Raw genomic sequence first — 22458 nt, 5'->3', positions numbered from 1 at the left:
CTTCACCTGTGCATGCAGATCAGCAACTTTTTATTATCAGATGCAGCAAAAAAACCCCACATCCAGAAACCACAGTAGAGATCTTAGATCTCTTCATATCATCTTTGTACTGGAGGACTTTCCAACAGAACAGAGCTCCCATGTTTTTCAAGTCTGTTGAGAGACTTTGGATGGATAGGGGGTGGGGGAGGGAAGGAGAGAAGGAATGAAAAAAAAGAAACCTTGTTTTACCTCTGCAATTTTGGCTTCATAATCATTGGTGAGCTGAACACACACATCTTCTGCCCTTAACTGACAGGCTTTTGCTACTTTTTCTTTCCATTTTTCTTCAATAAGAGAGCGCCACGCTGCCCATACTTTCTTCATCAAAGCTGTCTGGAATTGCTTGTCTGCTACTCTATTTGCATATTCCTTAGGAAACAAATATAACCACATCACACACAAGTTCCAAGTTTCCTAAAAATCTAAGTACCATTGAGAGTGTGGATGACTGTGATCTATGTATTAAGTTGTAAAACAGTAGGAATGCCCAAACTGAGCTACACACCACAGTGAAGTGGTACACAAACATAGTACCAGCAGCTCAATGTTCCTTCCTGCACATGTCACTGAGCATTACTGTCCCCAGTATGAGAAACCGTATTTACAAACTCCTAGGTTACACAAAACAGTGTTTTTTACTCTCAGTTTAACGACACTTAAAACAACCGCCTCACATATATGGTGTAACCATACATGTGTGAAGCCATTTAGTGGGTATGGGGCACATTTTGAACCACTGCATGAACCATATAAAACCTGCAGTCACAAAGATTGCAGATGATTAGCATAAAATACCCATCTTATTAATTTAGACTTCAGGAATCTTTAAAAAGTCATTTAAGACAATTCTATTGTTCTACTCTATTTAAATATAGTCTCCAAACAATATATTTCAGCATTATTTTTTCAGAAATTAATTAGAAAAAATTAAAAAGGCTGAGTAAAAACCAGACTCCAAATTATTAGTAAATTCTAAGACAGAAGGGAAGGAAAAGAGAAAAGGCTATCCCTCTCTGCAAATCAGGACAGCTTGATAGTGTCAGTGAACTTGAGTTTAGCCAGGAATATGTAGTAATGAGCAAAGGTCCCAAATATTGCTTAACAGCCTGGAATGGCAAAGGTTGCTTGTCTTGACATGGGATCCTTCTTTCCTGTCATACTTCACTTAGTAGACTGTTTACTGTTAGATGCCTAAAGCAAGCTCCAACATTCCAACATTTTCTGTGCAACTAGCTCTTATCTACTTCAAGTTTTGGCAATGCAAGAAAACAGGGCCCCTGAAGTTTTAATTGTGAAAGTGTCTTCTCCAAAAAATGTGATACTGTACCACATCACCATTCAAACGTACTGTGTTTGAAATTTAGACAGAGATTCCCTTGGCACCTACTTCAAAATGTAGATACTGTAAACTATGGTGACCTGCTGTGAGCTGATCCAGTAATTGCAGCAATAGAAGACAAGTATAGGTTTGATTTTTTTCTCCACTCCAGAGAGTATTCTGACAGCCGAGCTGTTTTTAGAATTGATGTTTTCAAACTGTTATTTGACATTGTCAAACGCATCAAAATAGAAACACTGTAATTTCTTCAAACTGTAACAGGAACTGCAGCAACTCTGACTCTTTTGAGTTCAGAGGTTTAATTTTCACTGCATTTTTATTTTGCATACATACCTCTTGTTTGGCTTTAACATGCTGAATCCGCCAGAGCGTAAACTTCTTCATCAACTCTATTCTCTCCTTTTGCCTCTCTAATGCTTGGGTCAAGTTAGTAATCACCTGAAAAAATATTTGTTAACACTACTTCAGCAGCTATGATCTTTGTAAGGCCAAATAGAATGTACTTTATGCATCAGTTATTTTTCACTTAAAGCATTATGCTTCTAACAATCGCTTTCTACTGAATCTCCCCTTACTCTAATCAAGCAGGAAACAAAAATCAGAAGTAAAATTCTTGTGGCTTCAACACTCAGACTATGGAACTTAAATACTTTCACTGTGTAGTTCTACGAAAAGTTCAACTGCATTGTTATTTCATTCTACATCTGCAGGCTTCTGTGCTAGTTCCTTATAATTAAATGTTACTGTAGCATAAGTTCAGAAGAATCACTTATTTCAGAGACTATTTTGATAAATCAGAAACATTTATATTAAAAGTTTGGTTTACTGTCTTATTAATTAACTGAAGTGTGAAGAAACAATTTATCTGCAGAAAGCTTATTCAACTGTCTGAACAGAATAAAGTTAAGGAGTTTCTAAGAACTAGAAAAATCTGATTAAGAACTGTTGTTCTCTTTAAAAGTTCTCACAAGAGTTATCATATAGGCCTATAGCAATCAAAACATTTGAGAGGCAATATGGACTACTGGACAGAGAATGCAACTAGGGCCTTTAACCAGCAATCTCTAAACATGTTTTAATGAGCATACAGAAATAGTAGAGGTTCCTTGATTAAAAATTAGGCCAGGCATTATGCAAACTGGGTACAGCAAATCACTAGGTATTTTTCTATATTTCTGCCTAGTTTCTAAATCTAGATTTTGCCATCAGTCACATCTGAGCAACTCCAATGGGCAATAGTGATTGATCTTGGGACGCATGTAAAGTTATTTTAACTACTGCATAAGGGTTGTGAAGAACAATATTCAATGATGTTATATGCTAGCATATCTTAGTATGTTATATTGTATATGTTACATGCAATAATTATTGAACATACATCAATGAAATTAATGATACTTAAAATAAAATCTACCCTTAAATCAACAAAGTTATCTAGCAAATAGTACACAACTCCTATTCTGTTTCAGTACAGAATTTCATATAAACTGTTTCAATCAGTCTTTGGAATGTTTAATGAAATATTATTAGGCAAAGGCTTGGTTTCTTTAAGGTGTTCAAAATATCAAAGAAACAAACAAGGGTCAATCTGATACATTTAAAGTAATTTAAAGCTGATCCATCTCCAGATTTTTAAGAATGAGTCCATAATACTGTATATTAATAAATCTAGTATAAGCTACTTTTTTCTGCTTAAATATGTCTAATTTTAACTTTTTGGAGTTTCAGAATAATTGAATATTCTCAGCTACATACTTAACAATGAATTTATCTGAAATTAGAAGTAAATTTGCATGAATTATCAACAAATCAACAAGAAAATAGAAAGCAAAGGAAATTAACATAATAAATTACTTTTGTTGAAAAAAATTGAGATATTTATAATGTCAAAACAAGAATCTACAGTATTCATAGTATTTGTGAGGCTGATGGACTTTGGGTAATGCCCATGTCAGAATGCAGCAGTTTTGATAAATACAGTGTGATATGTGGAAGCACTGCCACCTAACGTTAAGGTGGTAGCAATAATAATTTTCTATAGAAAACATTTTTTTTTTTTTTTTTTTTTTAGAAACAGAACTAAAAGTTAGCTAAAGAAATAATTTATTTGGTCGCAGAAAAACAATAATGCCTTTCAAGTATCACTGAGAAGTATGGTGCATTATACATGAGTGACACATATGACGCCCAACAGGATTAGATATGCCTGAATGGTATACACTGAAATAACTTTGTCTCTACACATATGTACTAGTTAAATGATATTATACTAATCCTGTTCTTGTAATGTTACAACATTTATATTTGTTTGGTCTGAAAGATTAGGCTGTTTTCCAGATGGACACAGAATATCATCTTCCTCCATATTTTAACTCCTTCAGTGGATGCTTTTAAAACCAGGACAAAAAGGTAAATAGGAATTAAAAACCCAAACTCCATTAAGTGTTCTCAGGGTTAAGAATTCAAGATAGCAGTAAGACGATTCAATTACGTTATGTGATGGCAGGACTGCCAAGATTTTATATTAATTTCCATAATTCTAGTTAATTTTGAAGTTGTTGATATTGTTGATAGCAGAAAAGTATAACTCAGAGACCCCAAAAGTACAGTCCTAAGAATTTCCAGAATGTACAATTCCTAAGCATCCTAAAATAGACACTCGAACATTTAGGAGAATTCTGCCCATTTAAAATTCAAGAAAACCAATCCAAACATTGAAAAATTGAAGGCTTTTTAAGTATAAGAGCTAACAGACTTATCTAGACCAATGTGATCTTCATGAATAAATAAGGAACAAAAATAGACCCTAGATTTAAGAAGCAAACAATGCAAAATATGTACACACAATATATTAGGTTTCCATTGTTACTGTGGACAACATTATTAGCAACAATGATTCTTTTTCTATTATACAGTCTAAATATATTATTTACTTCTCTATGTTGTTACTTGCTGCAAGAAAAAACTTGATCAAAAAGATTGAGCGTAGATATTTTTAAACAGAACTGTTGAATTATGAAATTAAATTACTACCTCATCTTTCCTGCCAATAGAGATTTCATAAGTACGTAGCAACTCCTTCAGGTTTTCCATCTCATTGCTCAATTGTCTCACATGGGCAGCATGTTTCTCCTTTTCTTGTTTCATCTGAAGCTTGTGATGTTCGATCAAACTAAGCTTCCATTTTCTTAGTTCAGTCAGAACATTTGTCTGAAAAGTTAAAGGGATGACAGTAGTGCAATTAGTAAAATTATTCCCTCCTCCTTAATCTTTTTATCTTAAAACACTTAGCAATTAAGACATGAATATTTACAGTGATGCCTTAATTACACAGGCTGTTTATAAATACTACCAGACATAATGAACTACTGAATGATGACTACTGAACATCCCTAATGGAGAAAGTTATTCTAAAGTTCTTAAAATAAGATATTCTAGTGATTATATGCAATACACAACAACAATCAAAAAGAAAACCACCGTTTCTCAGTGTAATCACACTGCAACTTTTCCTGCATTCTCATTTATTCTACAACACACTGACATCTGTATAGGATTTTTAAGGATTCTATACAAAATAAATACCTTAAGATTTCCACTCCAGAGATCAAATATGTTTTCTATTTGTGTTACTTTTTCATCAGATAAAGTTAATTCAGTCACTATGGTTTCGTTGCTTTCTCTTGGATCACGTGGGGACCCTTGTGAAGAAGGGTCTTCTGAAAGAACAGGGAAACCTCCTTCCATATTGGTCTCAGAAAGCTCCTTCACTGATATTAAGACTGAAAATTAAACAGAGAATAAGGATTGATACTCTGGAAAGGCTAACTGGTCTGCAGTCTGGATGGAAGTCAGAACCCAGACATTAAAAAAACATACAACAAAGCCCCAAAATATTTATGCCATCAGAACCCTCCTTTCTCCATATTAAAAAAAAAAAAAAAAAAAAAAAAGAGCCCTATTCAAATATATGCTTCCAAGATACAAGTATATTTAAACCAATACTCCTACTGTAAAATTAGTCAAATCATAATTACAACTCCCTTAAAGAACAGCATCTTTTAACGTAATTTCATTTTAAAGAGGATGATAACAGCAAGTACCAAAAAAATAGCATTGCTAGAAACAAAAAGCATCTCTCAGGAAAGTCTTCTTGTCGATTAACATCTCAGGTCAAAAATCCAAAGACTTTTGGCATTTTCCTTAATGAGGCGGTTAACTCCTGAGGCAAGGGGCCTTCCTTTGTGCATGTGTAATGCAACCTATGGGTGTATTTCAATGTTGGTACATACCTGCATCCATTTTCTGTACAGACTTTAATTTGCTCATCTAATTAGATTTTTAACTCTCTGAGAAAGGACATGAGATTAGATTTTAAACTCTCTGAGAAATGCCTCACACAATAAGGCCTCACTTTCAGGTGCTGTCGCTAACAGCTAACTATCACTGCAATAAAAATTAATCCATGCACAGAAGCAAGTGGACATGCATGTGAGTTCCAACTGATGGCAAGAAAGAAGTTGGCTAAGAATAAAGAAGTTAATATTTAAGTAAACAGAAGAAATCAAATAGTTTCATATTTGGTTATTCCTTATTTGAGTTGACAACTGAATAAAAAAAAATTTGGAAAGAAGAGGGATTAGCAGATTCCTGGTATTAATAACAATCAGGACAATTTCAAAAGAATACTCTCCTTCTTTCATAAATGGAGAGAGGAAACCTCCAGCATTTTAGCCCTCACTTCTGAAAACAACTATTGTCTGTACAATGGTTTCAAAGTGGATGGGTACTATTTTTTGGTACAAGCATGCAGAGATATGCTTAACTGTATGTCACAAAGCAGTATTTTCAGTGGACATTGGAAATGTATGTTTCTAATTTCTTCAAGGCTGAGCCTGATGGTTTACACTCTTTTACAGTTACTGTCACTGTTAGGTGTCCTGTCCAAAGAAATTGAGAAGAGCCATCTGGCTACCACTCCCTCCCATCAAGTAGGTTGAATTGCAACTACAACACTCATGCTCCACAACAAGAACGAAATATGGAAGAATTGTGATGCAGAGGGAGTTACAACTGCTTTTTGGTGTTTCTCCCAAGGTCATATACAACTACACATCATAAAATTAAAATCAGCTTGAGCTAAAGAAGCCCCATCTAACACACCATTCTTCGAAACTAAGTTCCTTACTCCATTATGTAAGTAGAAAGCCATAAACAGATTATTCCCAACCACACCAGTACGTTAAGATCAGGCTCTAGCTTTTTGACATTGTTTCTCCTGCGAATAAGTATTGCTTAGCTATTAGCAGAATTAGAATAGTTGTTGCTTGCAAATATTTCCAAAAATAAGACGTGCTAGACAGATGACCCAGACTACTTGAAATCTATCTAATTTCAGTGACAAAGAATCTGGCTGTCCTTTCACAATATAAAATATTTGGCAGTGTTACTATTGTCAAGTATTCCCAGTTCTGTTCTTCACCACTTGTTCCCAAACCTCTGTGTCACTGTTTTTTTTCCTTCATTTGTGACACTGCTGGAAAGAGTGTGAAGGTTTGTTTTTATTTTTAGACTTTAATTATCTTATTGGATTACAAAGATATCCAATTTACACAGAGCAGTTTGCAACATATTTACAAAGAAAAAACCAGAACAAAATATAACTAGTAAAACCAGGATATTAAAATGGACTGACAACTGCCATAGTACCCCAAGGTTCATCACTCACCTCCCCTTAATTTTCCCTATGAAGATGTTATCCTAAATCAGCTTCTGTTTTTCTCATCTACCATAGCATGTATCCTTCACTGAATCCACTGAGTGCATCTGTTACATGTTTATATCATCATCTTACGTAATTTATCTTGACCTTCCAGTATTGCCATAATTTTCTAGTACTACACATACTAATTTCATTCTTATTCCTAATGCTCTCCTTCTGTCACCTCCATTCCTTCCACTGCATTATGTGGTGCCATTCAGTTACAGTGCAGTAAGTTATTAAGGACATGGAACATTTTGGATGTGCTAAAGTATAAAAATGTACTTCATTATTTAATCCCCACATGCATTTACTCTGAAAAATCTCTAGACTGTATTCCTGTTTATAGTAGAGGTAATAAAATTAGCTGTTTTTCTAGATGCCTCTTATCCCAATACTACTGCTGTGGCTTTTTTTCTGTGTTCCTCTAGTATCTGACTTTTTCTGCTTTAGCTAAGTAAATACGCTCTGACAGACTGTTGTCACACATGGTCTGCTATCAGTGGCCCAAACTGAGGGTAGCAATTTGCTAAAATGTACTGTTTTTAAAAAAGTCTTCTCAGAAATTTAATGGACTGATAGCCTGAAGAGAGGAGAATTTTCCCACTGTTTGGATATGAATCATCATTACACATTTTTGCTACAAATAATTTACTGCTCCAGTCTTAGTAATTTTCAAATTTAATCAACTAAACTGGTAACAAGAACAGGAAATTAAGTTTTAGGTTTCAAAGTTTAAAAGCATTTGGGCATTGAACTGAATAGCACAGCATGTTTTATTCCAATTATTTTTCTTATTTGGCTGTAAGCTTTTAGTGAAGATATGAATCATCAAATTTACTGCAACAAATAGAGATTACCAGTAATTAGACTTCTACTGTCATACTGGAAACATTCACTTCAGTTTCAAAAACCTGAGGAGAAAGTAAAAATGCCAGACCAAAGAATACTCCACAAACAGAACCTCATTTCAGAAGGTATCATGTGGCATTGAAAACTCTGTTGGTCTCAATACCGACACCACATGGAGAAGGGGAAAAAGCATTGCAAGCTTGAGAAGTTCTGCAGAAGAGCAAACTTAGGCATTAACTCTATACCCAGCATAGACTTGCATATTGTTTTATGAAGTTATAGAACACTACCCTAATAATTTATGATTTTGCTATTTTAACACGGCAACATCAGTAGAGCTGGACAGGGAAAGAACAAATGGCAAAGAGCCTGATTTTTAGTATGAACATGTAGCAATGTCAAAAGAATGAAGCTAAGCAAAGAAATTAACTGTCTGTCAGAAACAACCTGCTCATCTACTCTATTGATCAGTATCAGAGGTATAATATTGAACTTGAATTTAACTACTTTCTCACTGTTCATCAAAAGTCTTGTTATTAGTATCAGGAAAAAAAAATGTATTCTGAGGCCATTAATAATGTGGCGAACACTGCTAAAATATGCAATCACCCTCGATCAGTACTAGAGTTTATATAGAAGAGTTGGACAGATTTTGGTCAGATTGTTTTTAAAAGTTGAAATGACCTTCTTTGAAAACTAGAATGATTCAAGCTCTGTCTCAAGGAGATATAAGACATCTCTTTCATAGATTGATAGGTCATAGTGACATTTTGAACAGCAAACATGTTTTGATAAAGCAGCAAAGCACCAGAAGTTTATTTATAGTGTGTAGTTAACAGAAGCATGAGGGGACTGTGTAAATATTCTTTTCACCTCAGACTCTGAGATCAAGTGCACCTTCTTTACTGTTTTTAACCATTTTTAAATTTTGAAAATGAAAGACAAAGTGTGTTTTGCAAGGTGCTGACCTTTGCAAAGATAATAAACATCTGAGTGTCTAACTGAGGGCAATATGTGACTCCTTGTAATGATCAATACATAAAACTGCAATGCAAAATTTTTATCACCATCAAGTATAATAGCATTTCTTGTCCCTGTCCTATGACAATTAACTACAGCTTGCTATATTCTTATTTGGTAATACCAACCATATTAAAAGAGAACACTATTCAAATATTTCAAGAGAAGCAATCAAGGGAATGGAAATTCATCCTCTCGCTTCTACTGCATAACTTCAGGCAGTAAAAAGGACCTACATAGGCTACATGTTTGCCTCCCCTGCCCCCCCTACTTCTCTCCCTCCCCCCCCCCAAAAAAAAGAACCTAACACCTCTCACAGAATTAAAGAGAGACAGCAGACAGTGCTGGCTAAGATCTTCTTTTCAGACAAATATGATCAAAAATAGAGTATATAGTCATCTACCAAAAAAAGCACAAGTCTAGTGATTTGATTCTGATCTTCTTTCTTATGAACATCAGTATCACACATCACAAAAAAGTTTCCTTACAAAACAATGTTACACTCAAACTTGGAGACAAAACTCTAAGCAGATACCACTGGGGACAAGACCTGAACTAGAACTCGCTCCATAATATAATTCCACATAGCTGGATTTGAAATTTTCTAACCCCCTTTTAAGAACAACTTCTCAGGCTGAGAAACACTTCCATCAGCTGATCTGAACTGCTCTACAATTCAAGAGTTTCTCAAGTGTGTGTAAATCCTGGCAATCTGCTAGTGTGACTGATCAACAGCCTGCTACGATGGAAGAAGACTCAGTGGAGGTGAGCACTATGCTTCTGAAGCTCTGGGAAGAATACAGGAAGAATACACAGCTGTTGCAAAGAGAGCTGAAACTATCTCAACAAAGGGAGGAGCAGACTGTGGCTTTTTTCATAAATGGCTGTACAAGTTGAGTGGCTGAACTGGTTGTAAGTGGCCTTAGTTAATCAAAAAGTGTGAATGCACTCCTGTGCTAGCCAGAGGAGCATGCAGGAAGTGTTGGCTCAACCCAACAGGGTATAAAGGCTGAGCAACCAGCAAAATGAACTTTCAACAGAGCTGGCTTTAGCCCACATGGTCCTTCCCAGCAACTGGGTATGCCCCGTGTCCTAATGCTTAGTGTACAGAGACTGGTAACAGGAATCACAGTTGTACTGTCATCTGTGTATTATAATTACTCTATCATGCTGTGACCATTCACTCAAGTCTTCCTCAGATTTTGGCTAACACACAGCTCATACTAAGGCCTTGTATATCCTGGAAGTAGTGCCATTACGTAAAGGCAAGAGCAGCATGTAGGCAGGACACGATGAACAGAAGGGCTGAAGGTCATTATGCAGCCACTGTCACCTGCAGCTTGCAGTCCCCTGCAGCCATAATCCTTGCACAGTGATTGTCTGGCAGTTCCTTCAGAATCCACTAACTCACAGAAATAGTATAGATCAAACTTCCAAACGGGAAGGTATAAATACATCAGCTTATACCAAAAACGTTTGAAACATATATAACAGCAGCCAGACTGCTGAGGCTTTTGTGCATACCAGTGTGATACAGGGGAGTCCTGCACTGTGACAGAGGAGGAAGGATGAACACTCTCTCCGTCACTTAGGCAACTATTGCGCTCGTAGGGGTGTGAGCTATGAGTTGCAAGATAGGAATTGGAGAATTTGTGACTCAGAAACCCCATGAATTAAGGGATGAATTAGTGAAATCACGTTAGACTAGTCTGCACAAAGGGGATTGAGCCCTTGTTTGATGTGTTTGGTTTTTTTCCCTACTGAGCTCGGAAAATAGTTTAATTTACACAGTATGCTGACCTGTAAATTTGAGACAACCAAATGGACCGTGACATGTGCTTGCATTGCGATTTCAATATGTTGCTGTATCACTCTGCTAAACCAAGATCCCATGTAACAGCAAATATCTTCAGATAAGTAAACTAGTACTAAAAGACTAAACTCTTCTCATAAGCAGTATCTAAAGCAACCTGGTCAGAGATTATTGGACTCTTGAGAGTAGCCACAGAATGTTCTTTGGCTGTTGAAAGCACAGATAGTCTAAACACTAACTTTAGCTAAATCTATCAGACTGCAGTTTTTGGTACCTCAACCTGATATAACAGATGAGGATGTTTTATTTCCCCAATAAAAATATTTTGTATCATAATTTTTTAATCCCAAGCAACTGCTCTCATTCTAGGAGTTGCAGGAACACCTTAGTATAGCGGAATTTTTCTACGTTTGACTGTTCAAGAATAATTGCCATAGCGTAAAATACCAGCAGCTTCCATTGATCTGATTTCTTATGCAACTTTGTACAATTTGCACACAGAACATAACTACACTGGTTCTAGTGAATACACTTCAATATGTAAAAATCAAAATGCAAAGGCTGCACTTGAAACTCTTTTGTTGGCAGAAGTTTTTCTGATATTATTCACATTGTAATTCCAGCCTTACTTTCATTACAGAATATTCTCTCTCTCCAAACCTCCATTCCCATGCTTTCGATGAACCAATCATGGCTGATACATTTCCTGTGGCAGTCTGATAGTCAGAAGAACCACCACACTAATTCTGCATGGGGAGAAGTTATGGATGTGATGTCCTTAAGGACTAAGATTCCCCATTAGTTTATAAAAACAATAAAAGCTTTCTCCTTATGGCATACTGGAAAGAAAGGTATTGGCTTGGGTGTCCAAACATACCTAAACTCTACTTCATAGATTCATTGTGGAAGGATACAAAGCATAACCAATACTACCTCCCTCGCTTTAATCACATTCCTTGTTTTAAGAACCCGTTTCTAGATAATTTTTTATTATATTGTATTAACATGAGTTAACTAAATGGTAATTGACAACTTACTAACACTGCTTTATGTTCCAGGGGAAACAGCATACAATTTAAAAAGATAGATTTATTTTGACCCATGGTTCTTTTTCTAATATGATATAAACAACTTTCAGTGTCTGCACTGCCCTTTGAAATTGCAGTGGTAAATTCCTGCTAGCAGAGAGTTATTTAGCTCTTATCAGCATGGCCAAGAGATCTTGCATACACTAGCCATCAACAACATTTATTCCAAGGTGACAATTAGCACCAAATTTACACTGCACTTCAAGGCTGTTTAGTCTCTAGTAGTAAATTATCTACACATTTTACACCCCATGCTCCTTTAAATAGTAGAGATAAACCCATCCTCAAGGGTCATAAAAACAGGAAACTGTAGGTAAATATTTTTATCATGAAATAGAAAATAATAAAGAAGTTAAAGTTCTTCCTGATTAAGCTAAACTCCATAGTAAAGAAATAATGAAGGTATGAGTTTACTGTTTCTTCCAAAGCAAAAATAGAGCATCCTCAATCTAAGTGCTAGTGACGAAAGCAAACAACATATAACCATAAATATCCATGTTACTAATGCATCACAAGACACTAAGTTTATGTAGTCCTAAATACAAAGCAATAAAGTAAAAGTAGAATAGAGTGATTGAACTAAAAGACCAAGAATGACATCAATATAGTGGCATGATTAGTTATTACACAAAGCCCTTTTTAAGGCAACTCTTTACTTCCAAATAATTGTATTTGAAATACTCATTTATCTATCATGGCAGCACAGGTTGAAGCAAAACCAGTTGTGGCCCATCAAATTTTGATGAAGTATACTGTAAGTAAGGACATCTCTTTTTGCATTATTACACCAACCACTTTAAACATCTGCATCACAAACACAGAGAACTGTCAGCACACCAACACTATTGTCTGAACGCAATGTGAGAGAACCCTTCAGTGAATATGCCATCCAAAATCTCTTGTGTAAAATGCAAATGATGCAATATATGAGCTATGTACATTTTTCAAACAGAAGCTATTAGAAAACTTAAGTCAAAAAAGTTATATCATTATTCTTGTAAACTCAACACAGAGCTTTGAACATACTACCTGCAGTCTTACGGTGAATGGTGTTATCTGTTACTCTTGAAAATCTGCCACATGCTCTCCGTTCTGAAGCAGGTTCTGACCACTTCAAGACACACTGTTCGAACGTCGGAGTCACTACAGCGTAATGAAGCAGCTCTTCATAGTCATCCTGTCACAAAGTGATGATGAATAATTAGAAAACTACAATTACATTCTAAAAGCTAGGTATATGTAGGAAGGAATGGAAATGGGTTTTGATAATTTTTGAGAGGCTTATTATTTTAGTGAAACGAAGAGGATTTCCCTCAAAGGTGCAAAAGTGAGCTGCTTTCCTACCATGATTATAATAATTTATCTTTCTCTTATTTCATGTTCACGTTCATTCCAATTACAACTACATGCATTGTAATAGCTGCACAGAAAGACTTTGCTAAATGCCAAAATTGGATACTATAATAGGCATCTTAAACAAAAACATGAACAAAGGGGAGAAAACCCAAAAGTTCCAGATCATGTCAGCTATTAATCACCCAATACTATTTCTAAGCACTACTATTGATGCAAAGAAAAATATGTATTTTTATAGCCATGACAAAGATGGTACTGAACACAGTCACATTTCACATTCCATAATATTACCAATTCTCTGGTGGGAGTTCTGAAGCCAATCACCAAAAGACATTTGACTATCCAGTATTTTCTTTAGATATATTTATCCTCACCTCTTATGCATTTTTAAAATGATATAGGTATAGGGAATGTGTATACACAACTAATACAAAAGCTTTCCTGATAATCTAACTGGTATGTGGCATCATATTATGTACCAAAATAAGCCAATTAACATTTTTTTATTAAATCTCCTAATTAGATTTTCAGAGTGAAAGTATTTAGAGCTCAGTGTGAAGCTGTGAACAATCTATTATAGCTTAAACATACAATCTAGTAATTAATTTTAAAAGTGCCAGTAGCAGTTAAATACTGAAACTGATCCAAGCCACTAATTAAACATTTAGAAAAAAATGCCAGTTGGAAAGCACCAAACCAGGCCACTAGTAATCATTTTTATTTCACTTAATACTATGGTACTATTTCTGTTTAGTATCGTAATGAGATCAAGCCTCAGAAACCAACTGTGAATTGAAAAATTATTTTCTTCTTCAAGTTGGGGAAAGTTAGAGTGGAAGCAAACAGTTTAAGGTACCAATTACATGTAATATGTTTTTGAATCTATCAGCTAAAATGTAATATTTTAAAACTTTCAGTGTAACCCTTACATTTATGTGATCTTCTTAAATTCTCTAATTAGTTGAAGGCAGGTTTTGTACATTTTAGCTGAATTCTTCTGTCAAATTTCTGCATCTCATCTTCTAACCTATTATATTAAAATTATAAGGCTAAGTAAATGTATATGGAGCTTTATAATTATGAACAAATACATAGTGTATCTTTTTTACATGCAAAAAATGATTTAACCTAAATTAAATGATTGTGCAGAATACATTAGATCTGTTTTTTTCAAAGAGATCATGTGACCAAATAGTAAATTAAAACTAATTATTCCCCCCCCAAAAGTTAGTTTTCAGCCAGAGCTGATCCAGCTGCTTCCATGATTACCTTATCCAATCCATGGGACATAACAGATAAACTGTCAGGTGCAAGTAGGTGGCTCATTTTAAATCACCCATTTAATCACTAGCACACAATCTGTCTTACTACAGACATCCTGAGCACTCAAAATATACATATCAAATTATGGCAGGAAATCTATCTAGTCTTTCAGTTTCTAACACCCTTATTAAAACTGAAAAGAATACACACTATTATGTACCAACAGAGTGTCAACAGACAGTATCCAGTGAAAAATCTGGAAATAAATGCTTATAAATTACAACATTACAACACTGTCGGAATTAAGTTGAAGGCAAACATCAAAGAAAACACAGCAACCTAGTTGTAACCAGAAACTTAAACACAAAAAAATAATCCTGGAGATTGCAATAAGAATATGTAAGATAGAGAAATGGAAACATTGAGTGATTAAGTGTATTATCTCAATCTTAAATAGTCCACAATAAGGATGCTGCAATTGGAATGCAATATTGACCAATACATTTCCAATAAAACCGTAATAAAATAAAATTAACAATATATCTTTGGTTTACTTACTATCTTTGTTCTGGTTTAAACAAACTTTTAAGCTTTTATGTCAATTACAAAAATTCTCTTAGAGCATAAAACAGGAATATAGTTCTAAGGCCTGAAGGTCAGAGGAGTTTTGATCACCTAATGAATGCTACCTTGGTTTTGTAGAAGTACACAAATTGATGTTGCAACAAGCAAAGGGTACAGGAGTATTCAGAAGTTTTAGGTTTATTTTTAATTCCTACTAAAAGTGTTAAAAGAAACTACATGTGCTGCATAGAACTTGTCCTTAGGACTGCAGTTAAGGTTAGTAAATAACACGAAAGGAATGGGTTGAATGGACAACGGACAAAGTCTTGCACAACTCAATTATAAGTAAAGGGAAATTATCTAAGAGCCAGTGGATTCATTTTATAAGGAAAAGGGAATAATCTGGCCTCTATTTAAAAGCATCAAAAAAGCACAAACAAAACAAAACAACAAAGGCACTTCAAAACTATCTAAAAGTAGAACACTTCCCTGTCAACATTCCTATTGCTAAGATGTGATCCCAGTGTTTTTGTCATCAGTCATCGACTCCTAGGAGGAGCAGCTGAGGACTCTAGGTTTGTCTAGTTTGGAGAAAAGGAGGCTGAGGGGCAACCTCGTTGCTCTCTGCAGCTCCCTGAGGAGGGGAAGTGGAGAGGGAGGTGCTGAGCTCTCCTCCCTGGGATCCAGTGACAGGATGCATGGGAATGGCTCAAAGCTGTGCCAGGGGAGATTTAGACTTGACTGACATCAGGAAGCATTTCTTTACTGAGAGGGTGGTCAGACACTGGAACAGTCTTCCTAGAGAGGTGGTTGATGCCCCAAGCCTGTCAGTGTTTAAGAGGCATTTGGATAATGCTCTTAACGTGTTTTAACTTCTGGTCAGCCCTGAAGTGGTCAGGCAGTTGGACTAAATGATCATTATAGGTCCCTTCCAACTGGAACTATTCTAGTCTATTCTAGACATGTTCTCAGCTGCAAAGCAGCCATTCATTAATATTAATTTACCATTCTCTACAAGGTGTCCTTAGAATCTCCTTGATTATCAGCTGGATAGTAAAAGAAAATTCTGGTCTTTCAAAATTTGTTGCACAATGCCTTCATTCTGTTTCCCAACTACAAAAGGCACTGGAAACACAGATGAATTACTATGCTGAACAAAGATTAAGAAAACTTAACCATGAGATATGACCACAAATACTGAAGCATATGAACTGTAGAAATTAATCACTCACAAATAGGTAGTTTAAAAAGAACAAAGCCAAACCATATGAAGAAACCTCCCCCCACGGATTTAACAGTGCTTCTGCTGTGTGTGCACATCCCACCAGGTGACCAAAGTAGAGATGCATTCCTACAGGGCAACTAGCAAAATGCATTTTTGTCAAAACTAGACTGTTTCAGACAGAATCCTATCAAAGGATTTCAAATAGGACTGATTATTAAAGGATGAAACTCTGCTGCTTTCAAAAGAATAGGACAAAGACTTTATTAAGTATCTTTGCATCCTCTCGAATGCTGAGCACAGAAAAGGAAAACCATCCACCGTTATAGTTCCAGCATATCTTGACATATTGGATGCTGAAAAAATAAAAAAAGGGCATTTCCTTTCTGAGATTAACTTGACCACAATCCTACTCCAAGGGAAATAAATCCAATGAAAAAATTCAGATCTTACAACATCATGTAGAAAGCCTAACACGTAGTTATACTTCATCCCTCAGAAATAATGGTTTTCTATGTATTTACTGTGTCAAATTAATGCTTCTTGGTAAGACTTAACACACATAAAAAATAACACCAGAAAAAGCTAATAAAACTATACTATTTTACTTGTAGCTGTCATTGATCAATTTCTTAAGTTTAGATAAGAATTTTCACATAAATTGAAATTTCTTGTGAAATGCACGTAAGGGAATCCAAGTGGAAATACTTCTAATCTCAGAATATTTTTGTGCCTAATTTGCTTCTTTTCACTAACATTTTATTTTCCTGTACACTTAAAACATAAAGATGCAAGTTTTGTTAGATTTCCTCATAATTATCCTTTGCCAAGTAAAATCCCATGACAGTGAACCAAATGAGGTTGCCTCTTTCCTACCTGAAGATCTGAAGAAACAGAACTGCCCCGAACAGAGTCTTTTGGCAAAACTGGACTTGTGCTTTTCTCCTCATCTGATGACATTCTGGACAAAGTTAGTCTATAAAACAGTAGAAGCTGAACTTCATTTTTCAGTTCTAATATGTTTACTTGTGTTCACCAATATTTTCCCCAGAAACAGATTCTTCCGTAGAATCTGCTTCAACACCCATTCTGTGGGCTAAACCAGTTGTATAGTCTCATTATATAATGCTAGGTAGAATGATCCAAACCATATGTAAAACCATGAAAAGACTTCCATTGACTTTAAAAGAAAACAATGGAAGACCCAAAAGCAACAACATAAAAGTTTTCTCTTATTTTACATTGACTGAATAAGTTTAATATCTAATGATTCATGATATATAGCAAAAAACATTTTATCAATGGCAACTAGAATACACTGCTAGAGGAAAAAAAAGAAACGTATCAAAAATAACAGAAACCTTAATTTACAGATACATTACTGTCTCAGTCCCTCCTTCTTATTCACACTGCATTGTTTTGGAGCATATCAGCTTGTTTCAGTACAAAATTCCAATAAGTGACACAAGAATGACTAAGCTACACTGTGATTTTTTCCCCCCTGAACTACTTCAACCACAGCCCAAGCTGAGTTGATGCCCTGAACACTCTAGTGCAATACCCTGAAGCCTTCACTTAGTGATCAACACTAGTCTCCCTCCACTTTTTCAACTCTTCTTGACTTACAGGCCCAGGAAGATGAACAGATATGGAAAGACATGTAATGCTTTAGGTTCAGGTAATGTCAATCATTCCTGCAATCTCTAAGCAAGCAAGTGAGGTATTATTGGGAAGCAGGCTATTTTGCAGAACTGATAAGAAACTTGATGACTTTCTGAAAGATATATGTAACTTTTAATCTACTGCTGCCTTGAATAAGTCAGTGAAGAACTGAAGCTCTTGTTATGAAACTTCATAGAATATGAGGAAAGAGAACTCTAAAGGATATGGTGGGGAATGAAAGGAATTACAGAATGAATGGGAACTGAGTATTAAGGAAGGTGAATTTGTTAATAAATGAATTGCAGTGATATAGTTGCCTGATGCACATGAAAAAAAAAGTCAGACACATTGAGCAGGGAGCTGTTGGCAGAGAGTAAGCACAGGAAGAAGACCACCATAAATAACCAGAGGAACCGACTGATTGTAAACTGTAACAAACAACCATGCAAGGAAAATTTATTTTTAGAGAGACCTTTATAACTGTCAATTACAATATTCTGGTTTTTAAATAGATGAATTTTCTGACAGAAATGTTATTTTTAAATTGCTAGTTGTACTGTCATTAAATTGGCAGGAATAACCTCCTTAAGCATCATAATCTTTTTTCAAAATGTCAAAAAATAACAATAATCTCATAGCTCTCTCTCTAGGAATATGGATGGAAATTAACTGTATTTTTGTTCTTGAATTATTCTAGATGCTGATTCTCCCTGCACCACAAAAACTCTCTGCCACAGGTATCTACACCCTTCAGAGTGGGAAGTTCATTTCTATGCTGAAGATGGAAATTTAAAAACTAGTATAAAGACAACTCTAAATGCTGAGATTTCCTATAGCGCAAGGTTCAAAAGACACGATTACCGTCTCCCTGCTTCCTGCTGAGTCCTAATAGACTGACCATGTCTTTTAAGTACCAAATATGAAGTCTAGGGATATTTATTAAACACTTTTATTGCTGTATACCAGTGTGTAGAGAAGAAATGGTAGACAGATAAGGGAAGAAGTACTAGCTTCCTCATCTAGCATCCTCTTCAATTTTTTCTTTCCTTCTCCCACAAATTATTCTCTACCCATTCCTTTGGTTTTGGCCTCTCTACCTAATCAAATAACTTTATATTAGTGGTCCCTGTTCCCTGAGTCAATAAATTTTAATAGCCAAAAAATACTTCTTCAGTAATCTTAAAATGTCAGCTTCAACTCCGTATATCTTCCCACTCATGTAGTTTCTTAGATTATGGGTCCTGACTATCTTAAAAGTCATGGAGGTATTCAAATATGAGCGTGTGTGGCCATTAGGGAGGATCAAAAAGGACTAACTCTCTAGGGCTTACAGGAATTAAAGGTATATTTGCAGCTAGAAATAACAAATACTGTTTTCTTCCCTTCTCAGCCCACTTAAACAGAACTGGACTACCATCAAATCTTCTGAGAAACAGCAGGGTAAGTGGAGTTTCACATGAACACAGATGAGTCCAAGCAGAAGAGAAAGATTTCTTCCAAAAAGTTTGTTCAATAACCTAGAACCACTGTCCTGACTTCTATTTTCAGTTTTCTGAGATCATGCCCTTGACTCTCAGACTAGTGTATATAGTTTTCTGCTTATCACTGAGACCATGCTCAAGTTTGCGGTCTTCTAAAACTCAAAAGGTTCCTTTGTCACAAGTGATACTACCTCTCCACTCCAGGCCACTCTTCCCTTCAAATCTTAACTGCAGCTTACCTGTCTGACATCATCTTATAAGTCAGTCACCACCACCTCAAGCTCAGTGTGTTTGCATCCTCTTCCCATCCCTTTTCTTTATACCCGTGGACTAGGTCTCTACTGTGTTTGTCCATCCAGTCTCCACCTGACTACCTTTAGTGACTTGAATGCTGCTTTGCAGTCCACTGACAGGTTACTACTTAAAGTTCAAGACTTTGCCACATTTCTGTTTTGGTTTCTGCACCTCTAATGTTTGTGTCTAGAGTCTAACTTTGCATTTAGATTATTGCAACATTCCAGTGAAAAACCCTGCAAACATAAAATTCTAGAAATCTGCTTATGTACTGAGCAACAGATTGGACTACTATGATAAATGAGGATAAATACACTTCTTATAAACTGATACTTACAGGCATCATTGCTGATACCATGCTAAGAATAACTTGTCTGCTTTGATCTCAGTGAACAAGCATTAAGTTCCAAAAAACACTGGATAAATTTCTAAAAGAGAAATCAAGGGATATTAAGACCATCTCTTGGTCAACAAATTGATTTGTGAAGCTGCAAATCATTACACAGTGAGAGACGAGCAAGAGGAGCATCTTCAAGTTTACCATATTCTTCTAATCTTATCCAAGCATTTGCCAAAACATGTATCTGATTTCATTAAGGAAAGCATTAAGGAAAGATTCACGTTAACAGCAGTAGTTCCTTTCAAACCGTAAGTGTATGACTACAATGCTAAGACAGCTACTTATAGAAACAGGACACAGCTATACAGATCTTTGGTCTGACTTTCCATGGCAGCTCTCAGCCTTAATTTTTATTTGCTTGAGCTGTGCTTGGGATTTTGCGCTTTTGGATTTGTTTCTGACTAAAAGTGATGCTTTCCAAGTAATTTAATGTTGCACTCAGATCTGAAGACTCACCACTTACAAAAAAGAGCTATTCCATCTCCCAGTACACACAGGACATGTTCTTTCCCCTCCACTGTACCCCCCCTTGCAATGCATCACTGCTCAAGTCCGTGCTTTTAAGCTTCTCACTACAGCATCTTTGCAACTACCCCTGACACCTACAGAGCTGATGCTACAGTGACCACCGCTGCCATGTCAAGTAGCGACAATAAGGACAAGCCGCAGGTGTCACACAGACGCGCACCCGGGAGGCACACGCGTGGACAGGCAGGAAGGTGCACAATTCCGTGCGCGAAGAGATTTTTCTTATCGCTCTTTTAAAACAGGATCCTTGAGGTAACCAGTCCAACTACCCGGGGGCAGGGGGCGCCCACCGGCCCCCTCTAAGGGGAAGCTCGCGGGCCAGGGGGGAGGGGCAGCTGCAGGTAACCCCCCGGGCAGGAACAAGGGAATTACGGAGAAGAACACTGCGGAGGCCACGGCCCCTCGGGGCGCAGCACCCCCGGCCGCCGCCGCCCGCCACCCCCGCTCACCTGCGGGCACCAGCCGCCCCCGGCCGCCGAGCCAGACGGTTTCAAACCCTCAGAGCGGAAGAAGAAGCGCCTGTCTGATAGGCTCAGGGCGCGTTTACAAAGCATTCTCTGATTGGGGAGTTTGGCGGCAAACCAGCCAGTTAAATGGCTCAGCCGCGTTGGGGGGTGGGCGTTCCGGCCCGTCCCCTCGCCGCCCCGCCTCCCGCCGACTTCCGCCCGCCAGCGGTTGCGGCGCGCTGATTGGCGGCGGCGCTCCCGGGGCCGGTGCGCGGGCCGCGGTCGGCCGTTGGCGGGGGTGGGGCCGTGGTACCGTTATGGGCGGGCGGCGGCCGCTCGGTGGTCAACGGCCCGCGTCAGGGTGGAGGGGCGTAGAGGGCCTTGCCAGCCTAAAAACTTGGGCTGGGCAAGGCGGGGGGAGTCGGGCGTTCTCCACGTTGGAGAGCAGCTGCTGGAGGACACTCCTGTGGGGAACGAAGATTTTTTTAAAAAAGAGGATTCGTTGGTGGATTCTTGAGCGTTTGGATCTATGCTAATCGTGAAGATGGAAAACCTCCCTGAGTAGATGCTTTAAATAATTTTTGCAGTGGTGTTACAGAAGGAGCTCTGGGCTCGTTTCCAGCATTTCTTTCCTATCCAGCCTTTTTAGAAAACCTTTTATAGGTAAACACACTAGAGGAATTCAGGTGTTCGATTTGGTCTCCCCTGTGATAAAGCTGTGTGTAGCACACCCCATCTGAGGCAAAGCTGCTGGGTCAGCAGTTGCAGCAGAAACCACTTGTCATCCTTAGAGAGAATTGCTTTTATTGCTGTTATGTGAGGGCTATAGTAAGCAGAAACTCAACACCAGATTTTAAAGTCCTTCTATGAGGCATCAAGGAGTAGAGTCCTGTTTGGTAGCCTTCATTTATCCTGATACCATCTTAATTGTTCTTTTTGTAATGCAAGCTGTGTCCCAGAAAATTTTTCTAAAATTACAGCACTGAACTCTGGCTACAAACCTTATTGTAGCCACAAACATCCCAGTCACGTTTCATAACGTGAATATACCTTATATTGCACCAACATTGATAACATGAGAAGGGTAGCATAGACATAAAATATCCAAACATCCACAAAATACAATTTGCCCTTTATAAACATTTACAGCAATATATTTGTCTTGTTTAAGAATCTTGTGCAACTGTGAAACACAGCTAACAAGTAAGGAAGCCATCAAAAAATTTCACCCCTCTTGATGCTCCTAAAGTAAGGCTTTTTTCCAGAGTAAAAGGCCTACTTCAACATTTGAGATTTTTCCCCCAAAACTTTTGGCTATTGTAGCATC

The 22458-nt window shown here is 37.0% G+C and overlaps 1 protein-coding gene across 2 annotated transcripts in view; it reads right to left on the bottom strand.

Annotated features, from left to right (window-relative positions):
• Nucleotides 1-21175, bottom strand: part of POC5 (POC5 centriolar protein) — a 29758-nt gene extending 8583 nt beyond the window's left edge. For both annotated transcript variants that reach the window (XM_033009184.2, XM_033009185.2), the window contains exons 1-7: nt 21135-21175; nt 17197-17296; nt 12945-13092; nt 4967-5163; nt 4415-4591; nt 1715-1819; nt 232-411 (exon numbers count right to left, since the gene is read on the bottom strand). In XM_033009184.2, the coding sequence (XP_032865075.1) occupies nt 232-411; nt 1715-1819; nt 4415-4591; nt 4967-5163; nt 12945-13092; nt 17197-17280 (891 nt within the window). In that variant the 5' untranslated portion in view covers nt 17281-17296; nt 21135-21175. The remainder of the gene's footprint in view (nt 1-231; nt 412-1714; nt 1820-4414; nt 4592-4966; nt 5164-12944; nt 13093-17196; nt 17297-21134) is intronic.
• Between the last annotated feature and the right edge of the window lie 1283 nt (nt 21176-22458).

Source organism: Tyto alba, unplaced genomic scaffold (assembly GCF_018691265.1).
Source record: "Tyto alba isolate M040663 unplaced genomic scaffold, T.alba_DEE_v4.0 Super-Scaffold_42, whole genome shotgun sequence".
In the NCBI taxonomy this organism is placed as follows: domain Eukaryota; kingdom Metazoa; phylum Chordata; class Aves; order Strigiformes; family Tytonidae; genus Tyto; species Tyto alba.
This window is presented reverse-complemented; position numbering and strand designations above follow the sequence as displayed.